The sequence below is a fragment of the Lissotriton helveticus genome, chromosome 9 (assembly GCF_964261635.1).
Source record: "Lissotriton helveticus chromosome 9, aLisHel1.1, whole genome shotgun sequence".
Classification (NCBI taxonomy): domain Eukaryota; kingdom Metazoa; phylum Chordata; class Amphibia; order Caudata; family Salamandridae; genus Lissotriton; species Lissotriton helveticus.
This window is the reverse complement of record NC_136070.1, coordinates 1,094,502,786-1,094,518,078: the sequence shown is the minus strand read 5'-3', so window position 1 is coordinate 1,094,518,078 and position 15,293 is coordinate 1,094,502,786. Positions and strand designations below refer to the sequence as shown.

The 15,293-nt window shown below is 41.4% G+C and overlaps 1 protein-coding gene across 2 annotated transcripts in view; it reads right to left on the bottom strand.

Moving 5' to 3' along the window:
• RPP14 (ribonuclease P/MRP subunit p14) overlaps positions 1 to 15,293 on the bottom strand; it is a 103,229-nt gene that overhangs the window by 24,623 nt on the left and 63,313 nt on the right. For both annotated transcript variants that reach the window (XM_078661495.1, XM_078661496.1), the window contains exon 5: positions 2,747 to 2,825. In XM_078661495.1, coding sequence (XP_078517621.1) covers positions 2,747 to 2,825 — 79 coding nt within the window. The remainder of the gene's footprint in view (positions 1 to 2,746; positions 2,826 to 15,293) is intronic.

Genomic DNA, 15,293 nt, shown 5'->3' with positions numbered 1-15,293 from the left:
TTTCAGATAATGTTGCAGAAGAGAAACCCTGGCCATTATATCACTTCTGGCTGTAGAGACACTAAAAGAATCTGGAGGAGTGTCGTGGGTGGAAGTAAAGATCTAAGTAAGTTAATCTGCATATTTTACCCATGCACCTCTATACAGAGGCTGTAGGAAATGTGCACAGTAGATTCGATAAGCCCTAGTACTAAAGCCAGCCTGGTCTTAATTTCAAATTTCTGAAGAATAGTCTCAAATATCACGGAGATATCATATTAGAAGATATTTCCTATGTTTAACCTCTTAGGTGCTACATTAGTTATCTTGGGACTATGGAGATACAGGATGAGGAAGGCAATTTGGTGTTCTCACAGAGGTAGTACCCATGTAAATGCCTGAAGAATGAATGGACTGCTATAAAGATTCTCTACACGAAGAGAGGAAATGTCTTCTCTCAAAGGCTCCAGTCTTGGACTTTCTGGAGGAAGATATGTTTTTGAAGTGCTAAGTTGGTGTCTCCTTTTTCTTTACTCTTTAGAGTGGTGCAGATAAATGTCCCTCCACTTATTTCTGTATACATGTGCTTGCCTTTCCCATTTGTGCTGCCCTCTCTTTGAGCTTGCTGCAGGCATTCCTGTACTCAAAAGAGGAAGGCGGAGGAGAAGTCGCAGGCACCATTACAGGAATACTAGGCACCCCAGTAGGGGGTTTATGACACTTGTGGGTGGTAGGACTCTTTGTATATGGCAGTAGTCTTTAGAAATCTGCCAATGGGATGGGCACTTCAGCTGTGGTTAAGGTAACAAATTAATAGGAAGATATGAGCCAGAGTCAAGGAAGGTATCAGGTTTGGCCTCCAGGAGCTAAAACAAGAGTCATTAATATACTTGAAATGTAAATTATGCAATAAAGGTAATGGAAAAATATGAAGACGCAAACATTTCGAGAGTAAAAAAACGAGATATGATTTCCCTGCAATGAGTGGCATTTAATATAAGTGAACCTTTCTAAACATGCAATTGATGCCATGAGTGAACTAAAACTAGCTAGATGACTTGTTCTCCATTATGCATGGCCATTACATCATGGGTCTACAAAAATATATATGTTTAGGGACATGCTGAACTGAATTACTTTAAGGTACTCTCAACCATGATAATCAAGGAAAATAGACACAGTAAAGTGATTTGACTAAGTTCACACATTTTGGTCATGCAGGAAAGCTAGGATTTGAAACCAGGTTTCCTGATCACAAAGCATAATTTAATCGGACTGGTATATTCCCTTTTTGGTTTCAAATGGAAGTACTTTTGTTCGGTTCAATCACAAGCTGAATAGTAAATTGTGCTAAATAAATACACAGATCACTTGTTAAATCAATCTGACAACTTAATATAATTTGCGTTCTAAGATTTAAGACAACTATTTCAAAAGTGAGTCAATACCACAATAAAGGCAATGATACGATTCAGCAAAACAAAAAAGTTGAAAGAGATACAACAGAGTTGGCTCTCCAGTTCAATGCAAGAATTCATTAAGACAGATGGAAGCACAAATATTGGCTGCATGCAGTTTATTTACCATGTGTGTGTTTGCATAATCATATAAGCTTCAAGCTGAAATGCATAATTTGGGATTTTATGTTAGAGCTCACACGCCCTGCGCTTTGCAGTTTTTTTGTATTTAACACACTGCATCAACGATGGAAAAGGGCAATGCCTGTGATGCCAGTTTGGCTTTTTTTGTTTTTTACAAATCTGTCCCCATGGTTGAGGTCCGAGCCAGAGCGAGACATCTTGCACAAGCCAGACCGGATTCTCGCTTGGTATGCCGACCTAGAAGGTGAGGAACTCAACCATAAAGAAAAATATCAAGCAAGAAACCCTTGCCACTCGTGATGCCGAATGATCAGTGATGTGAGGTAAGGGCTCAGTGTCCCGTGGAAGGTGGAGGGTCAGGGTCCACCCCTTCAGGCAGGTGAGGATGAAGGCTCCTTTACCTTACTAGAGCTGAAGGGCCTTGAAAGAACTCTTCCTACTTACATTATCTTCACTATTCGGCAAATCCCCTCCCTTGCATCAACCTCCTTTCAGGCATCTACGAGATATTGCATCACCCAGGGGATATTAATTCTAACGGCAAATGACCCACAAATCAGGTTGATCCTTCCAGGACACCTCCCGACACAAGAACACCCGTCAAAAATAGTTAGCAGGTCGCTAAGTTGAGGTGGGTTAGCATTTTGAGGAAATGGTGGGAGAAGGTGACTTTCCTTTGTTAAAACCATGTATACACCAACAGGATGTCAACATCTTTCTCGGCAAGCTGAAAAGACCCAACGTTCTTACTGATCATGCAGCATTCCAAAGGAAGCTGTCAGCTTTTGGATTACGTATGGGTGCATTATCAATTTGGCATTATGTGTGCAGACTCTGTTAAGGCCAAGTATTTTCCATAGATTTTCATTTTAAAGATGGTAAAAATGTAATGTTTTCACTCAAATGTAATCTATGGATGATTTGGCTGAGCAGATATGAAAACAATTGATAGAAATGTTTTCTGACAACTAAGCAAATACACCGAAATACTCTGTCACTTGATATCGGAGACAATCATGTTAAAGGGAATAGTTGGTTATAGCAGGACTAGTCTGATGCAGGAGTGCAGTTAGAACAGATATTTCTATTTAGGCACTACATTCTCATAAAACAACCGTCTCTGAAAAATCAATAACACAAATGAAAGATGTAAATAGCAGTTTTACCTGAATAACTCTGAAAGCACAGCTTTGGTTTTGGTAATTTCCCAGCAGAGTCAGGGCACTCCATAGCTTGACAAGGCCTCTGTAGGAAAAATGAGATAAACACATAATAAATTGCTTTCATTTTGCAGTATTTTTGTGCATGTGGTGATGTGGTGGCAAGACAGTTCACTTCTGGCCATTGTGAGCCACTCTCTAAAACAGTGGTTCCCAAACTGCTAGTCGCCAGCCCACATCTGGAGAGTTGTGAAAGAGCAATAAGGAAAATTCTACTTACCAGTATGCATCTGTTCTTGGCATGTAGAGCTGCAGAGTTACACACTGTGCATAGATCGCCACCTAGTGTTGGGCCCGGATGTTTGCAGTTTGTTGTTGTCCTAAAAAGTTCTTTGGAAGTCACGAGATAGGTGACTCCTCCTTTGGACAACATTGTGCATGGGCATCGGCTCCATCCTCAGATTGTTTTTTGCCATTAGGGAAATGATGGAGCTTTGCAAGAAAAGGAAGGATGCCCATGTAATCTGTATTTAATTAAGATAATACTGGAACAGACAAGGGTAGCCGGGGAGGCGGGTGGGCGTGTGTAACTCTGCAGCTCTACATGCCAACAAACAGATGCATACCGGTAAGTAGCATTTTCCGTTCGAGGCATATGATCTGCAGATTACACACTGTGCATAGATTGTATAGCAGTACCCACTCTTAGCAGCGACCACCCCTATCTGTTGCAGTAGTTTGTAATAATGTTTTGAGAACAGCCTGGCCCACATTAGCTTGTTGTTTGGTTTGCACATCTACACAATAGTGTTTTGTGAATGTCTGCGGTGTAGACCATGTAGCTGCTCTGCAGATGTCATCTAAGGGAATGTTCCCTAAAAATGCCATTGAAGCCCCTATCTTTCTTGTAGAGTGGGCTTTAGGAGGAACAGATAACGTACGTTTAGCTTTGTGGTAACAAATCTGTATGCATTTGACAATCCATCTAGCTATCCCAGATTTTGAAATGGGATTACCCTTGTGTGGTGGTGAGAAAGACACAAAAAGTTGATTTGTCTTACGAAAGGGTTGAGTCCTCTTGATGTAGTATAGCAATGCTCTTTTGACATCTAGGGTGTGAAGAGCTCTTTCTGCTACTGTCTGTGGCTACGAGAAGAAAACGGGCAGTTCCGCAGATTGATTGAGGTGGAAGGGAGAAATGACTTTGGGCAGGAATTGCGGACAAACACAGCTTTGTTTGATACTTGCTTTTGGAAAGCTTTTAGTGCTAGGAATATAGCTAGTAACTCTAGATAATTGATGTGGAGTACCTTTTGTTGCGGTGTCCACCTGCCTTGCATGGGGTGTTGCAGTAGGTGGGCCTCCCAGCTGGAGAGCGATGTGTCCTCATTCAAGATTAATTGAGGAAATGGCTCTACGAACGGTCGTCCCTTGGAAAGATTTTTGGTGTTCCACCACTGCAGAGAGCAATGAGTCCGACCGTCTACCAACACTATGTTTGTTAATTGACCTTGAGCCTGGTTCCATTGACGTGATAGGCACTCTTGTAGAGGACGCATTTGAAGTCTTGCATGGGGCACTATGAAAATGCAAGAGGCCATCATCCCTATGAGTTGCATGAACACTTGTGCTGGAAGGGATTGTTGTGGCTGAAACTTTGTGAGAAGAGCTTGCATGCTGGCTATCCTTACTGGAGTGGGATAGGCTAGCGCTGTTGAGGTGTTTATTGTGGCACTGAGGTACTGTTGTACTTTGGATGGTTTCAGATGAGACTTGGTGCGGTTTATTGTGAACCCCAAGTTGTGGAGCAGTTGGATCGTGGCATGAGTGTGTTCCACACATTGGTTGTATGAGCTGGCTTTTATGAGCCAGTCGTCGAGGTACAGGAAGACATGGATGTGCTGTCTTCGTAAATGTGCTGCCACTACTGCTAGGCACTTGGTGAATACTCTTGGTGCTGTTGTGACTCCGAATGGGAGTACTTTGAATTGATAGTGCTGCCCGTCTATTACAAATCTGAGATACTTCCTGTGAGCCTTGTGAATGGGAATATGGAAGTATGCGTCCTTGAGATCTAAAGTAGCAAGGAAGTCGTTTTTTAACAGGAGAGGAAGGACTTCTTGGAGTGTGACCATTTGAAAATGGTCTGACTGTATGTATATGTTTAGCGGTCTGAGGACCAGAATAGGCTTTAGAGAGCCGTCCTTCTTTGGGATTAGAAAATATAGAGAGTAAACCCCTTTATTTTGTTGGTGCAGAGGAACTGGTTCTATTGCACTTTTTTTGTAGCAGAGATATTACTTCTTGCTTTAACAGTGATAGATGTTCTTGTGACATTGGAAGCTGTTTGGGTGGCATGTTTGGGGGTGTAGATGTTAGTTCTAGACAGTAACCTGACTGAATAATTTGTCGCACCCACCTGTCTGATGAGATGTTGGTCCAGGCAGGAAGGAATTGTTGCAGTCTTCCTCCCACAGAAGTGGAATGTTGGGGGGAAGGGGAGGAAAGTCATTGAGTAGGGGTGGAGGCAGAGCCAGAGTTGTTGGTTTTGCCTCTGTCTTTGTTGTTGTTACCCCTGTAACCACCTCTCTGGTAGCCCTTAGTGAATGTGGATTGGCTAGGGGTCTTGTAGGAAGTTGAGGGGCTTTCGGAGGAGTAGGCGCTTGTGTTGCCTCTATATGATGAGCGACGAAAAGAACGTCTGGGAGCTCCCATAGATTTTGCTGTGTTGGTGTCTTTTTTCATTTTTTCTAAAGACACGTCTACATTTGGGCCAAATAAATGTGTCTCATCAAATGGCTGATTAAGGATGGAATTTTGTACCTCAGGTTTAAACCCTGAAATACGTAGCCAGGCATGTCTACGTAGAAGAGTACTGGTATTGATTGCTCTTGAGGCAGTATCTGCAGCATCTAGGGCACAACGAATGGAAGTATTAGTAATATTTTTACCTTCTTGTATGAGTTCATTGGCCCTATTTTTATATTTGTCTGGTAGATCCTGCATTATGGACTCTAGTTGATCATGATGTGCCCTGTCATATCTTGCCAACAACGCTTGGGTGTTGGCAATGCGCCAAATGTTAGCTGCCTGTGACGCTGTTCGTTTACCGGAGGCGTCAAGGAGCTTAGATTCTTTATCTGGTGGTGAGGCCCCACCTGATGTCTGAGAATTAGCACGTTTACGTGCATTAGACATTACTAAAGAATCTAGTGGTGCTGGACCTTTAATGTAAACTGGATCTGTAGGGGCAGCTTTATATTTTTTCTCAATGCGAGGGTTAGGGACCTGAGCACTGACAGGATCTTTAAAAACCTCTGTTGTGTGCTTGATGACACCTTTAAGCATTGGCAAAATGGCAGTAGACCTTTGTGTGTTATCAAAAGTGTCTAATAGGAAATCTTCCTCCACAGTATCGGTGTGCAAGTCAACCCCATTGTACTGGGCAGCTCTCTAGACTAGTAGGTTAAAACCTTTAGTGTCCTCTGGTGGGGAAGGTCTGGAAGGATATACATCGTCTTGTGGGACGTAGGCAGGGGTGTTGTAATGATCCCATGCATTAGGTGACTGAGGGTGGACTATTGGTCCCTTCTGGGTCATGTGCACCCCCACCTGTGTCATCAGAGTCTGTATCTACATCATCATCTGGATTAGTGGATGGTGGAGGCGAATGATGTGGTGGAGGAGGCATAGGAGGAGGAACAGTATGGGGAGGTGGTGGAGAAGGGACCCTTAATGGAGAGGTTGCAATGTTTTGTGATGTATTTCCCATGGGAACTGTATCGATATTCCTGTTTCTGACCCTTGTCCGGTTAATAAATCAATAGTGGCCATACAACGGCACAGAAACCCGGTTTTCTGATTAGGTCATAGCGCATGCTACCACATTAGGCAAGCACTATTCCTCCAGCCCCCATAGAAAGCATACCGAGTTCTCAAAACAAATCAAACCTCCGGCAACCTGGGAAATCCCCCGCAGCTATTGTTTTGATTTAGCCAAGAACTCCAGTAAAGAATGTAGGAACGACCAGTTCTTATGACATCCTTATTGACGTATTTATGTCCATCCTTACGTCAATCTCGGCACCTTTCAGGTATAAATAATACCGACATTGCCCTAAGCAAACACACGGTGGTGACGAGATTGGAGCAGCGTGACTTGCCGAGGAGCCCAGCTGATGCAGAAAAAGCCCACGGACGCTGCCCCTCCCTTTTGACGCGCTGAGAGAGACGCTGCCTTTTCTCCTGCCGAGAAATCCAGCCCCGGCGTTTCCAGCCGCCCTCGCAGGCAGCTGGGATATCAAGTCCTGAGATAGAGATACCAGCCCTCCAGCCTTCTATATCCCAGGTACTGAACTGAATAACCCCTTACAGAGAATTCTTGAGTCAGATCCTTGGCAAAGAAAACTTAACTTAAACTGCTACTTATCTACTCCCGCCCACGTATTAGGCTTAGGTCAGGTACACTGGGGTAGGCGTAGTTAGAAGCACCAGTTGAGTACGATTAGTCAATGTGTATATGTATGTATCTATTTTATCCATTTTAAGTATCATATGGCTAAGAAACCATATCAATGCTTTTACAGTATTATTTTATAATTCTGCTTTTACTGTATGCACTTTACTTAACTATAAGTATTGCAATAATAGCGATTCATTTCTCTTGTACGAGAAAAGAGACTGATCAATAAATAACACCTTTTTATTGAACACGCCCGTCTCTTCCTTTTCTCTACAATCTGGTGAAACTAAGAATGCACGTACTGACTGAGTTAAATAAGTTGTCTTTTGTTTTCACACTACTCTAGAGATATACTCTTGATTAGGAGCAAAGTTGTCATGTTCTATGGTTGTCAGAAACTAAATCCCTTCTTGTCTATCCAGGGAGGTTAAACTCCTCCTTGCCTATTCGAGAAAGTTTCTAGTGAACTCTGAGCTAGCTGGCAAACACATAACTTTAAGTCTAATATCGTCAGTAGAAGACCTAGTTAACCACAGTCCTACGTCTATGCGCAGAGCCTATTGGGAAAATAGGAACTACACTACATGGCGCCCAACGGTTTGGATAGGCGATAAATCTAACGTAAGACATTAGAGTAACTCAGTCGTGCTTTTTCACACAGACCCTTTTCTCCCATAAAACTCCAAAGACGTCTGGAGTGGGTGAAAGGTTAATATCCGCCAAACTTAGTAGGAGGAGACTCCTATGTATGGTTCTTGGTTTATTCAACGTTGAAGGATACACTGTTCCAAAATATTGTGCATCTAATCTTTGTTTCCGTAGAAACTTGATCTGCAAATAAACAAAACAACCTTCCTGTCAGTAAAATGTCAGACAGTGAAGAAGGAAGGGAGACAGCTAGAGTAGCAGCTGAACTCCTAGCAGCTGACAATAGTCTCCTACAGCAAGACCCGGAGGCAATACTAATCCCGGTCAACATAAGAAAAACCAGGGGGTGATTGAAACTTGCACCTCACAAATGAACAATCCTTTGTTTCCTGTCTCCAAACCAGATGATTCATATCGTCTTGTTTTGGATTACAGACACTTGAACTCATGTTGCAAAACTTTTGCAGTGGAAAACTCACACAGTGCAGCACTAATGAATAACATAGTGCGCAAAAAATACAAAACAACATTAGACATCTCTAATGGATTCTTTTGTCAAAATATAGCACCAGAAAGCAGATATTTGACCGCGTTCTCAATAAACGGCTCGCAAAAAAATTTCTGTTGTTTGCCCCAGGGGTTCAAGAATAGCCCAGGATTATTCTCAGCGAGAGTAACAGAGTTACTACAAACATATGATGACGAGGCATTATCTTATGTCGATGACATCTATCTAACAGATGATGACTTGGATACTCACTTGAAAAGAGTGAACACCATAATACTTGGGTTCGCAGCAGAGGGTTACAAATTCAACTTTAAAAAGTCGAGAATTGCCCATCTAACTGTCCTGTTTTTAGGATATGAACTATCAAGTGAAGGCAAAAGCCTGGCTGACAATTTCCTAGAGAAATGTGCTGTAATCCAAGCACCCAGAACACTAAAAACACTTACAATCAATTCTAGGCTTCTTAAATTTCGGAAGAACTTACATTATAAATTATGCAGAGAGAGTTAAACCTCTCTATGATCTAATAAAACCAGATTTTAAAAGAATCAGCTGGACTCAAAAACAAACAGAAATTTTGAGATCTTTGCAAACAGACATGTTAGTTAGAACAAAACTACAAACACGTGATAACACACGCAACCTTGTGATTCGAGTCATCCCAGGAAGATGCGGATTCACATACCTAACCTCTAATGAGGGAGAAAAGGTACCAATAGCATACAAATCACATTTGTACACAGAAGCTGAAAAAACGTTCAGCATTAAGGAAAATATTGTTCATGCGGTTCAAACGGCTGTAGCAAGAGAAAAAGACCAAGCTGACGATAGACGTATTACAGTCAGAACAGCAGAATCAGCTTTTGAGGCATTAACAAGCCCATGTAATTTACTGACTACGGCACTGAATCCAGAATGGATACAATGGGAGAATTCTCTTGCTACGGACAAAGTAAAATATTATTTTGATCCAGAAATGAAAAAATTTAAAAATCTAGAATATGAAAGAGAATACCCTCTGCCAATCGACATTCTGCCCTTACGACAGTACGCCTGTGTAATCTATACAGACGGACATGCTCAACCCTCAGTTTGGGGAGAGCATGCATACAACGCCACATGCGAGATTGTAAAAGACGTGTGGCGCGGAGGTAAACTGAGACCTCTATTTACGAAAACACACTCAGTGGAAAATAATTCAGAACAGCAAACTGAAATAATAGCGTTAAAAATGGCGCTAGATAATGCCGATCGCGAATTCCCGACACTTATAGTGTGCGATTCGTATTACTGCGTCAAAACATACAATAACGATTTACAGAAATGGATTCAAAACGGTTACAAAGATGACACAGGTGCCACAGTAAAGCAAAAAGCGCTTTGGGAACAAGTAGTTATTTTACAGAAAGAACTACCAAAAACTCACGTGATACATTCACCGAGTCATCAGCGTGATGGCGTTCACGTTGCAGGGAATTCATTGGCTGAGACAGCCACAGCGGTAGCAACTAAATCGGCTTCCGTAGCTACAAAAAAACATTCAGTAAAATACATTGACGGTGAAACAGTGCTGGCGGTGAAAACGTCATCAAAAGGTGACTGCTCAGCGCTACCGATCAACTATCCACTCAATTATACATACATAATCGATGCAAACTCCGTTCCTTTTGCTCGAATCCCTAGAGTGGGGGATAGAGTAATTCCAAACATGGACAGGAGAGGCTTGTTAATAGCAGACGCACATATGGGTGAGGGTCTTAGACACCTTAAGCTTAAAGATTCTCTGGAAGAATTACAATCAATCTACTGGTGGCCAGGCATGAGCCTGCATCATCACATGTTTGTAAAAAACTGCCCAGACTGCAACAAAGATCGCAGTGGCGACCGAGACGGTATATTACCATGGCATTTCGCTCCAGATTGGATCAAATCAATAAAAAATAAAACCCAGTATGAATAATACGTCATATTAACATGAAAAGACTATTTTCACTTATAATGTAGACCCCAACTCTCGGCTGACGTCTGAACTGTTATAAAAGATTTGCGAGTCTACAATGGCATATACGCTAGAAGCATGCTACGTCCTGACCAATATCTTTCCTTTAGCTCTCGAGCTTATGGGGGATGTTGGCCAGAATGAGCATTGCATTGCGGGACTCTTCTCACTTCCTTCCTGAGGGAAACTGGATGGTGTAAAGAAAAAACCAAGGCATAAAGCAATCTATAACAGCAAAGGTATTAGGTTCAGGAGCTGGGTGGGTCAAACATTTAATAAGTGTCCAACGTAGTCTTAATAATCTGCCAAGAAATTCTCTGAGAGGTCTCAGTCCGTACGAACTATTGTTTGGGACTAGAATGTTAGTCCAGGACCTTGATAGTCAGACTTCAGTGGTTAAAGAAAAATGCTTTGATATCAAAGATCGTTTGGCTATTTTACAGGACTTAAATGAAACAAGAAAAGACCTCAGCAATATAAAGTTGAAACAACAGCCAACAACCACTGAAGAGAAACCACCTGTCCCAGCAAGGCCTGTCTGGATTCCAAAGATCGGGGATCTGGTCAGAGAGAAGATCGCGGTAAAGAAGGAATTTGGGCCTTCATACAGAAAAGCAGTTCCTGTCTTGTCTGTCAACCGGACAAGATCAGTAGTACTACCGCCCCTTGCTGGTAAAAAGGAGAACCGAGTTGTATCAATCGACCTCGTTAAACCACAATCATGTGGCCAATACCAAGTAGTAGGCCAAGTGGACTCCCAAGAAGTAGCAGAACACCAAAGTTTGCTACAAATACAGAGGTTCAAACTGAGAGACTAATCACATTTGAAAAATCTACAGTGAATCAACAAGGACTATGCAACAGAGCAATGGAACTTAAACCTCTTAAAACCCAAATCGGAACTTTTCATCAAGAAACACCAACCTACAGTGAAGTAACAAATGACTATGCTGATGAAAAAAAGCAAATTCCTAAAGCAGAAAGGAACACTGAAGCAATTGGAACAATTGACAGAACAGCATCTGGCTACTTCATCAACTTCGATGATTTTTCTGAGGATCCAAGTGAACCAGAAGTACAACCGACAACAAAAACTTTTAAAGATAAAGCGAAGGAACTCTATCATCAACTAAAAGAAACCTATCTGATTTCTCCATGGATTGAAATTTGGGTGGCACTAGGTACATTTGTCCTCATACTTTGGCTCATCATGGTACTATGCTTGGGACATTTCATTGAGGGAAAATATGCTAAAATGGACACAGCAAGCCAGAAAATCAACTTGGTCCTTAAACCACACACGTCGAGAAAAGAGAACTTTCTTCAGTAAACTTCACAGCCAATCCTATACCCGGCGGGGTAGCATGGGACAATACTGATTACGAAATATATGGCCCGGTTGAAATCCTAAAGTATCCACACCAATTTAAGATTTCATTGAGTGACTTTGTAAAACCAAGCACATTTGCTGATGATTGGGACTTTGAAAGTATTAATGATATGATGTCTGATCTAGTGATGTCAGCTAAATTTACAGAACATGATTATTTGCAAGGTTCATCTAATTATGATGAGATGTTTTGCTACAACCACTATGGTAACCATTATCTGCATAAATCTTCTCAACCTAGAAATGTTTTAAATTATAACCAATGGGAACATTGTGCAACTCCACCAAAAGGCAGTTCAAAAACATTTTATGATAAATATTCATACTTTTCAGGGTTTAACACAAGTAATGCAGAAACATTCTACTTCAAATTGTTAAATAAGACAGGAGTGAAAACCATGCTTACAAACACAAAATTGATATATTCAGACTCATTTTTTGAAAAAATGATTACATTTGGTTTTGATTTCTGGAACAATAACATTGAAACGAAAACGATCTGGGGCACAAAAGATTGGCAAGTGCAAGGTATAGAATCATTATTTAGAGCCTGCATGATCCCAGAACAAATTATATTTTTGAATGACACGATTCAACAGACTACCTGTCTTGGCCTAGCCAAAATCAAAGACTTAAACAAACCGTCTATTCCAAAGCCAACAACGGACAGTAATAGCACTACGGATGTTGAGATAGACGTAAACCATATTTTAAACCAAAATAGAACACATCCTGATTGGAAACAATGGTTGATCTGGCCTACAGACACAAATAACTGTCAAGACAGATTCCTGAACAAAATACAGGGGTTCACATTGACCAGGCCAGACCCTAGATACTCCCAGAGACAACATCCAGGGATAGTAACTACTTACAGTGTGGGAAAGCTCTGCCTTCAATGGCTACATACATCCACACTGGCAGAAATTAAGCAACACCTAACTTTACTTAAAGATGGTGCTGACTTGCGTGATTTCATTATGGGACCACGCAAACAGCGTCAAAAACGTTTCATAGCGGCCTCTATATATGCAGCTTATAACAAAGCTTGGAAAGAAACTCAAATTGAGACAGCAGAAAAAATACGGGAAATTGACCATGTTAATTTGGAAAAATCACTTTCTGTTGTAGACAATGGGTTAATGACTCTGTCTTCCAGAATATATTCACTGGACAGTATTGTGTCTTCAGCAATCGATATAATAGAGCAAGACTTACTGATGTTACAACACGGTCAGTCTCAATTACGTTCTATTGTACAGCTTGGCTGGACGTTACAAAATCTGCGTTCAGGCTATGTGCCTTGGCGTTTAATCAACACGACGTCACTATTTAATATCTTTAACCTTACTGATAAACAAATCAGTTTGGCACAGAAGGGTGCTGACTATACAATTCTGAGCATTGAAAAACTTGAGAGATTACCATTGACAATGTCAGAACGACCTGTCATTGAATGGATAATACATGGGATAATAAATATTCCGATAACTACTTTCCAGTTTCAATACTGCCAAAAATATATACAGGAAGGCCAGTATGAAAGGTTGGGTAAAGGATACATTAAGTCAACATGGAACTTGCCCTATACACACACATGTGTCAGTAATAAAGGTCAGAGTGTATTTCTTAGTGGCAATAATTGTGCGAGATCACTAAGTGGTATACTTCTGTGTCAGGGTATAAGTTTGCATGGGGCCTGTGAAGGGACTTCAAATAACCTTCCATGTCACCAGCTAGGCACACCTGCAACACAAATAGAACCATTCTTTAGGAGACTCTCGAACGGGAGTTACATTCTAATTGTAGATCGCAGATGTTGCAGCCTGCTGCCAGGAAAACCTTATCTCGTAAGCGTGACTACCAGGGTCATGTGCTGTGAAAGAGTATTGTTCCCGAATGATGCTCCAGACAGGGAGGCAAGGTTATGGCCCAGTTTAAAAATCTCTTCTATTCGAATTGATACTTTAAGCAGAATGAAGACTGTGCTCCTACAGACGCCAACCCAGTTGACGTCATCAAAAGAAACGTATGATCTCCAAGTTGCAAGGACAACGACAGAGATTCATTCACTGTTATCAACAAATAGCCCCCTACACTTCGCAGAAATACTAAACGAAATCTTAAATATTTCTGATACAAGTGGTATCGCGAGTGTATTTAAGACAGTTTTTTCGGGAGCTTTGACACCATTCAAAGCCATCCTTAGTATTTTTCCTAACTTCGTCCATTCCATCTTTGGCGGACTACCTCTCCTGTTGGGACTAGTAGCAGGTGTCCTATTTTTGCTACTTTTGCTTCGCTATGGCAAACCGTGTCACAGACATGACTCCAGCAACAATGGAAGAAACGATCCTAGCTATCCGCTACCGGGACCGCATAACTAAAGTCCTTGGATTAGCACGGCTATGAGATTTAAATATGACCTGGTTTCTTTCATTGAGACCCTTGTGGCAGACCTGTGTTATGCCTGTATTAAGGTGCTTGCTATGCGGCGAGGAATGCGTGTTGGACACCTGTCTCACACTACAATCAGAAGTGCCATTGGATGCAGAGACTTTGTTGAGTCCAGTTAAGGCTCATGCATTGTGCTGTCCCCAGCGGCTACCCATCCTGATGACGGCATTCGTGGAGACTTCACCACTACGATTGAAGGGTAGTGAAAAACAAGATGAAAGCAGCATCAATCAGGTTCGACCTTCTGTCAGCAATGCTGATCAAACCATCGATGAAAGCAATCATGCTCATGACTGCATGGTAGCGTCATTTTCCAACCTAGTCGAACTCTCACCAGAAGCTGTTGACTGTTTTTTCGAACATCTAAATGATATGATGTTTTCACCAGAACAGAGAGAATGACTTTAAGCAACTTGCACACAGCGTTCCCTGAACTCTGAATTTGGCCTTCGACTTAATAAACAAAGCCACTAAGAATTTTTTCCCGTCTTCTCCTGAAAACAAGAACTTTTTCTACAAATCCAAAATATTTACCTTTCAGCACTTATCTTCTGCTTAAAGTAAAACTATTCTTAGAGAACAGAACTTCTATTTTAGGGAACTCTAGAGACATTACCTCGACCTCTAGCTTATTTACATGTAATATTGTAATCTTATGTGATGAAGTGGTCTCGCACTTTTTCTTCTGTATTAAGAGCCATTTCATGTGTTATTTTCGCAAAATCGTTCATGCTAATATGAAATACGCATCCTCTTTTGAATGATTACACTGCTTTAATGCATACAGTAACTATACTCATTTTTCGTGTATTACGCAAACCATTTTTTTCATGCAAATTAATGTATTTTGGGGTGGTTTAATATACACAACTGTTAGTTATGTTTACTATGCTTAGGTTAGTAAATATGGACATAGATTCCGTGGAGTGGGTGCGATGTATTTCCCATGGGAACTGTATCGATATTCCTGTTTCTGACCCTTGTCCGGTTAATAAATCAATAGTGGCCATACAACGGCACAGAAACCCGGTTTTCTGATTAGGTCATAGCGCATGCTACCACATTAGGCAAGCACTATTCCTCCAGCCC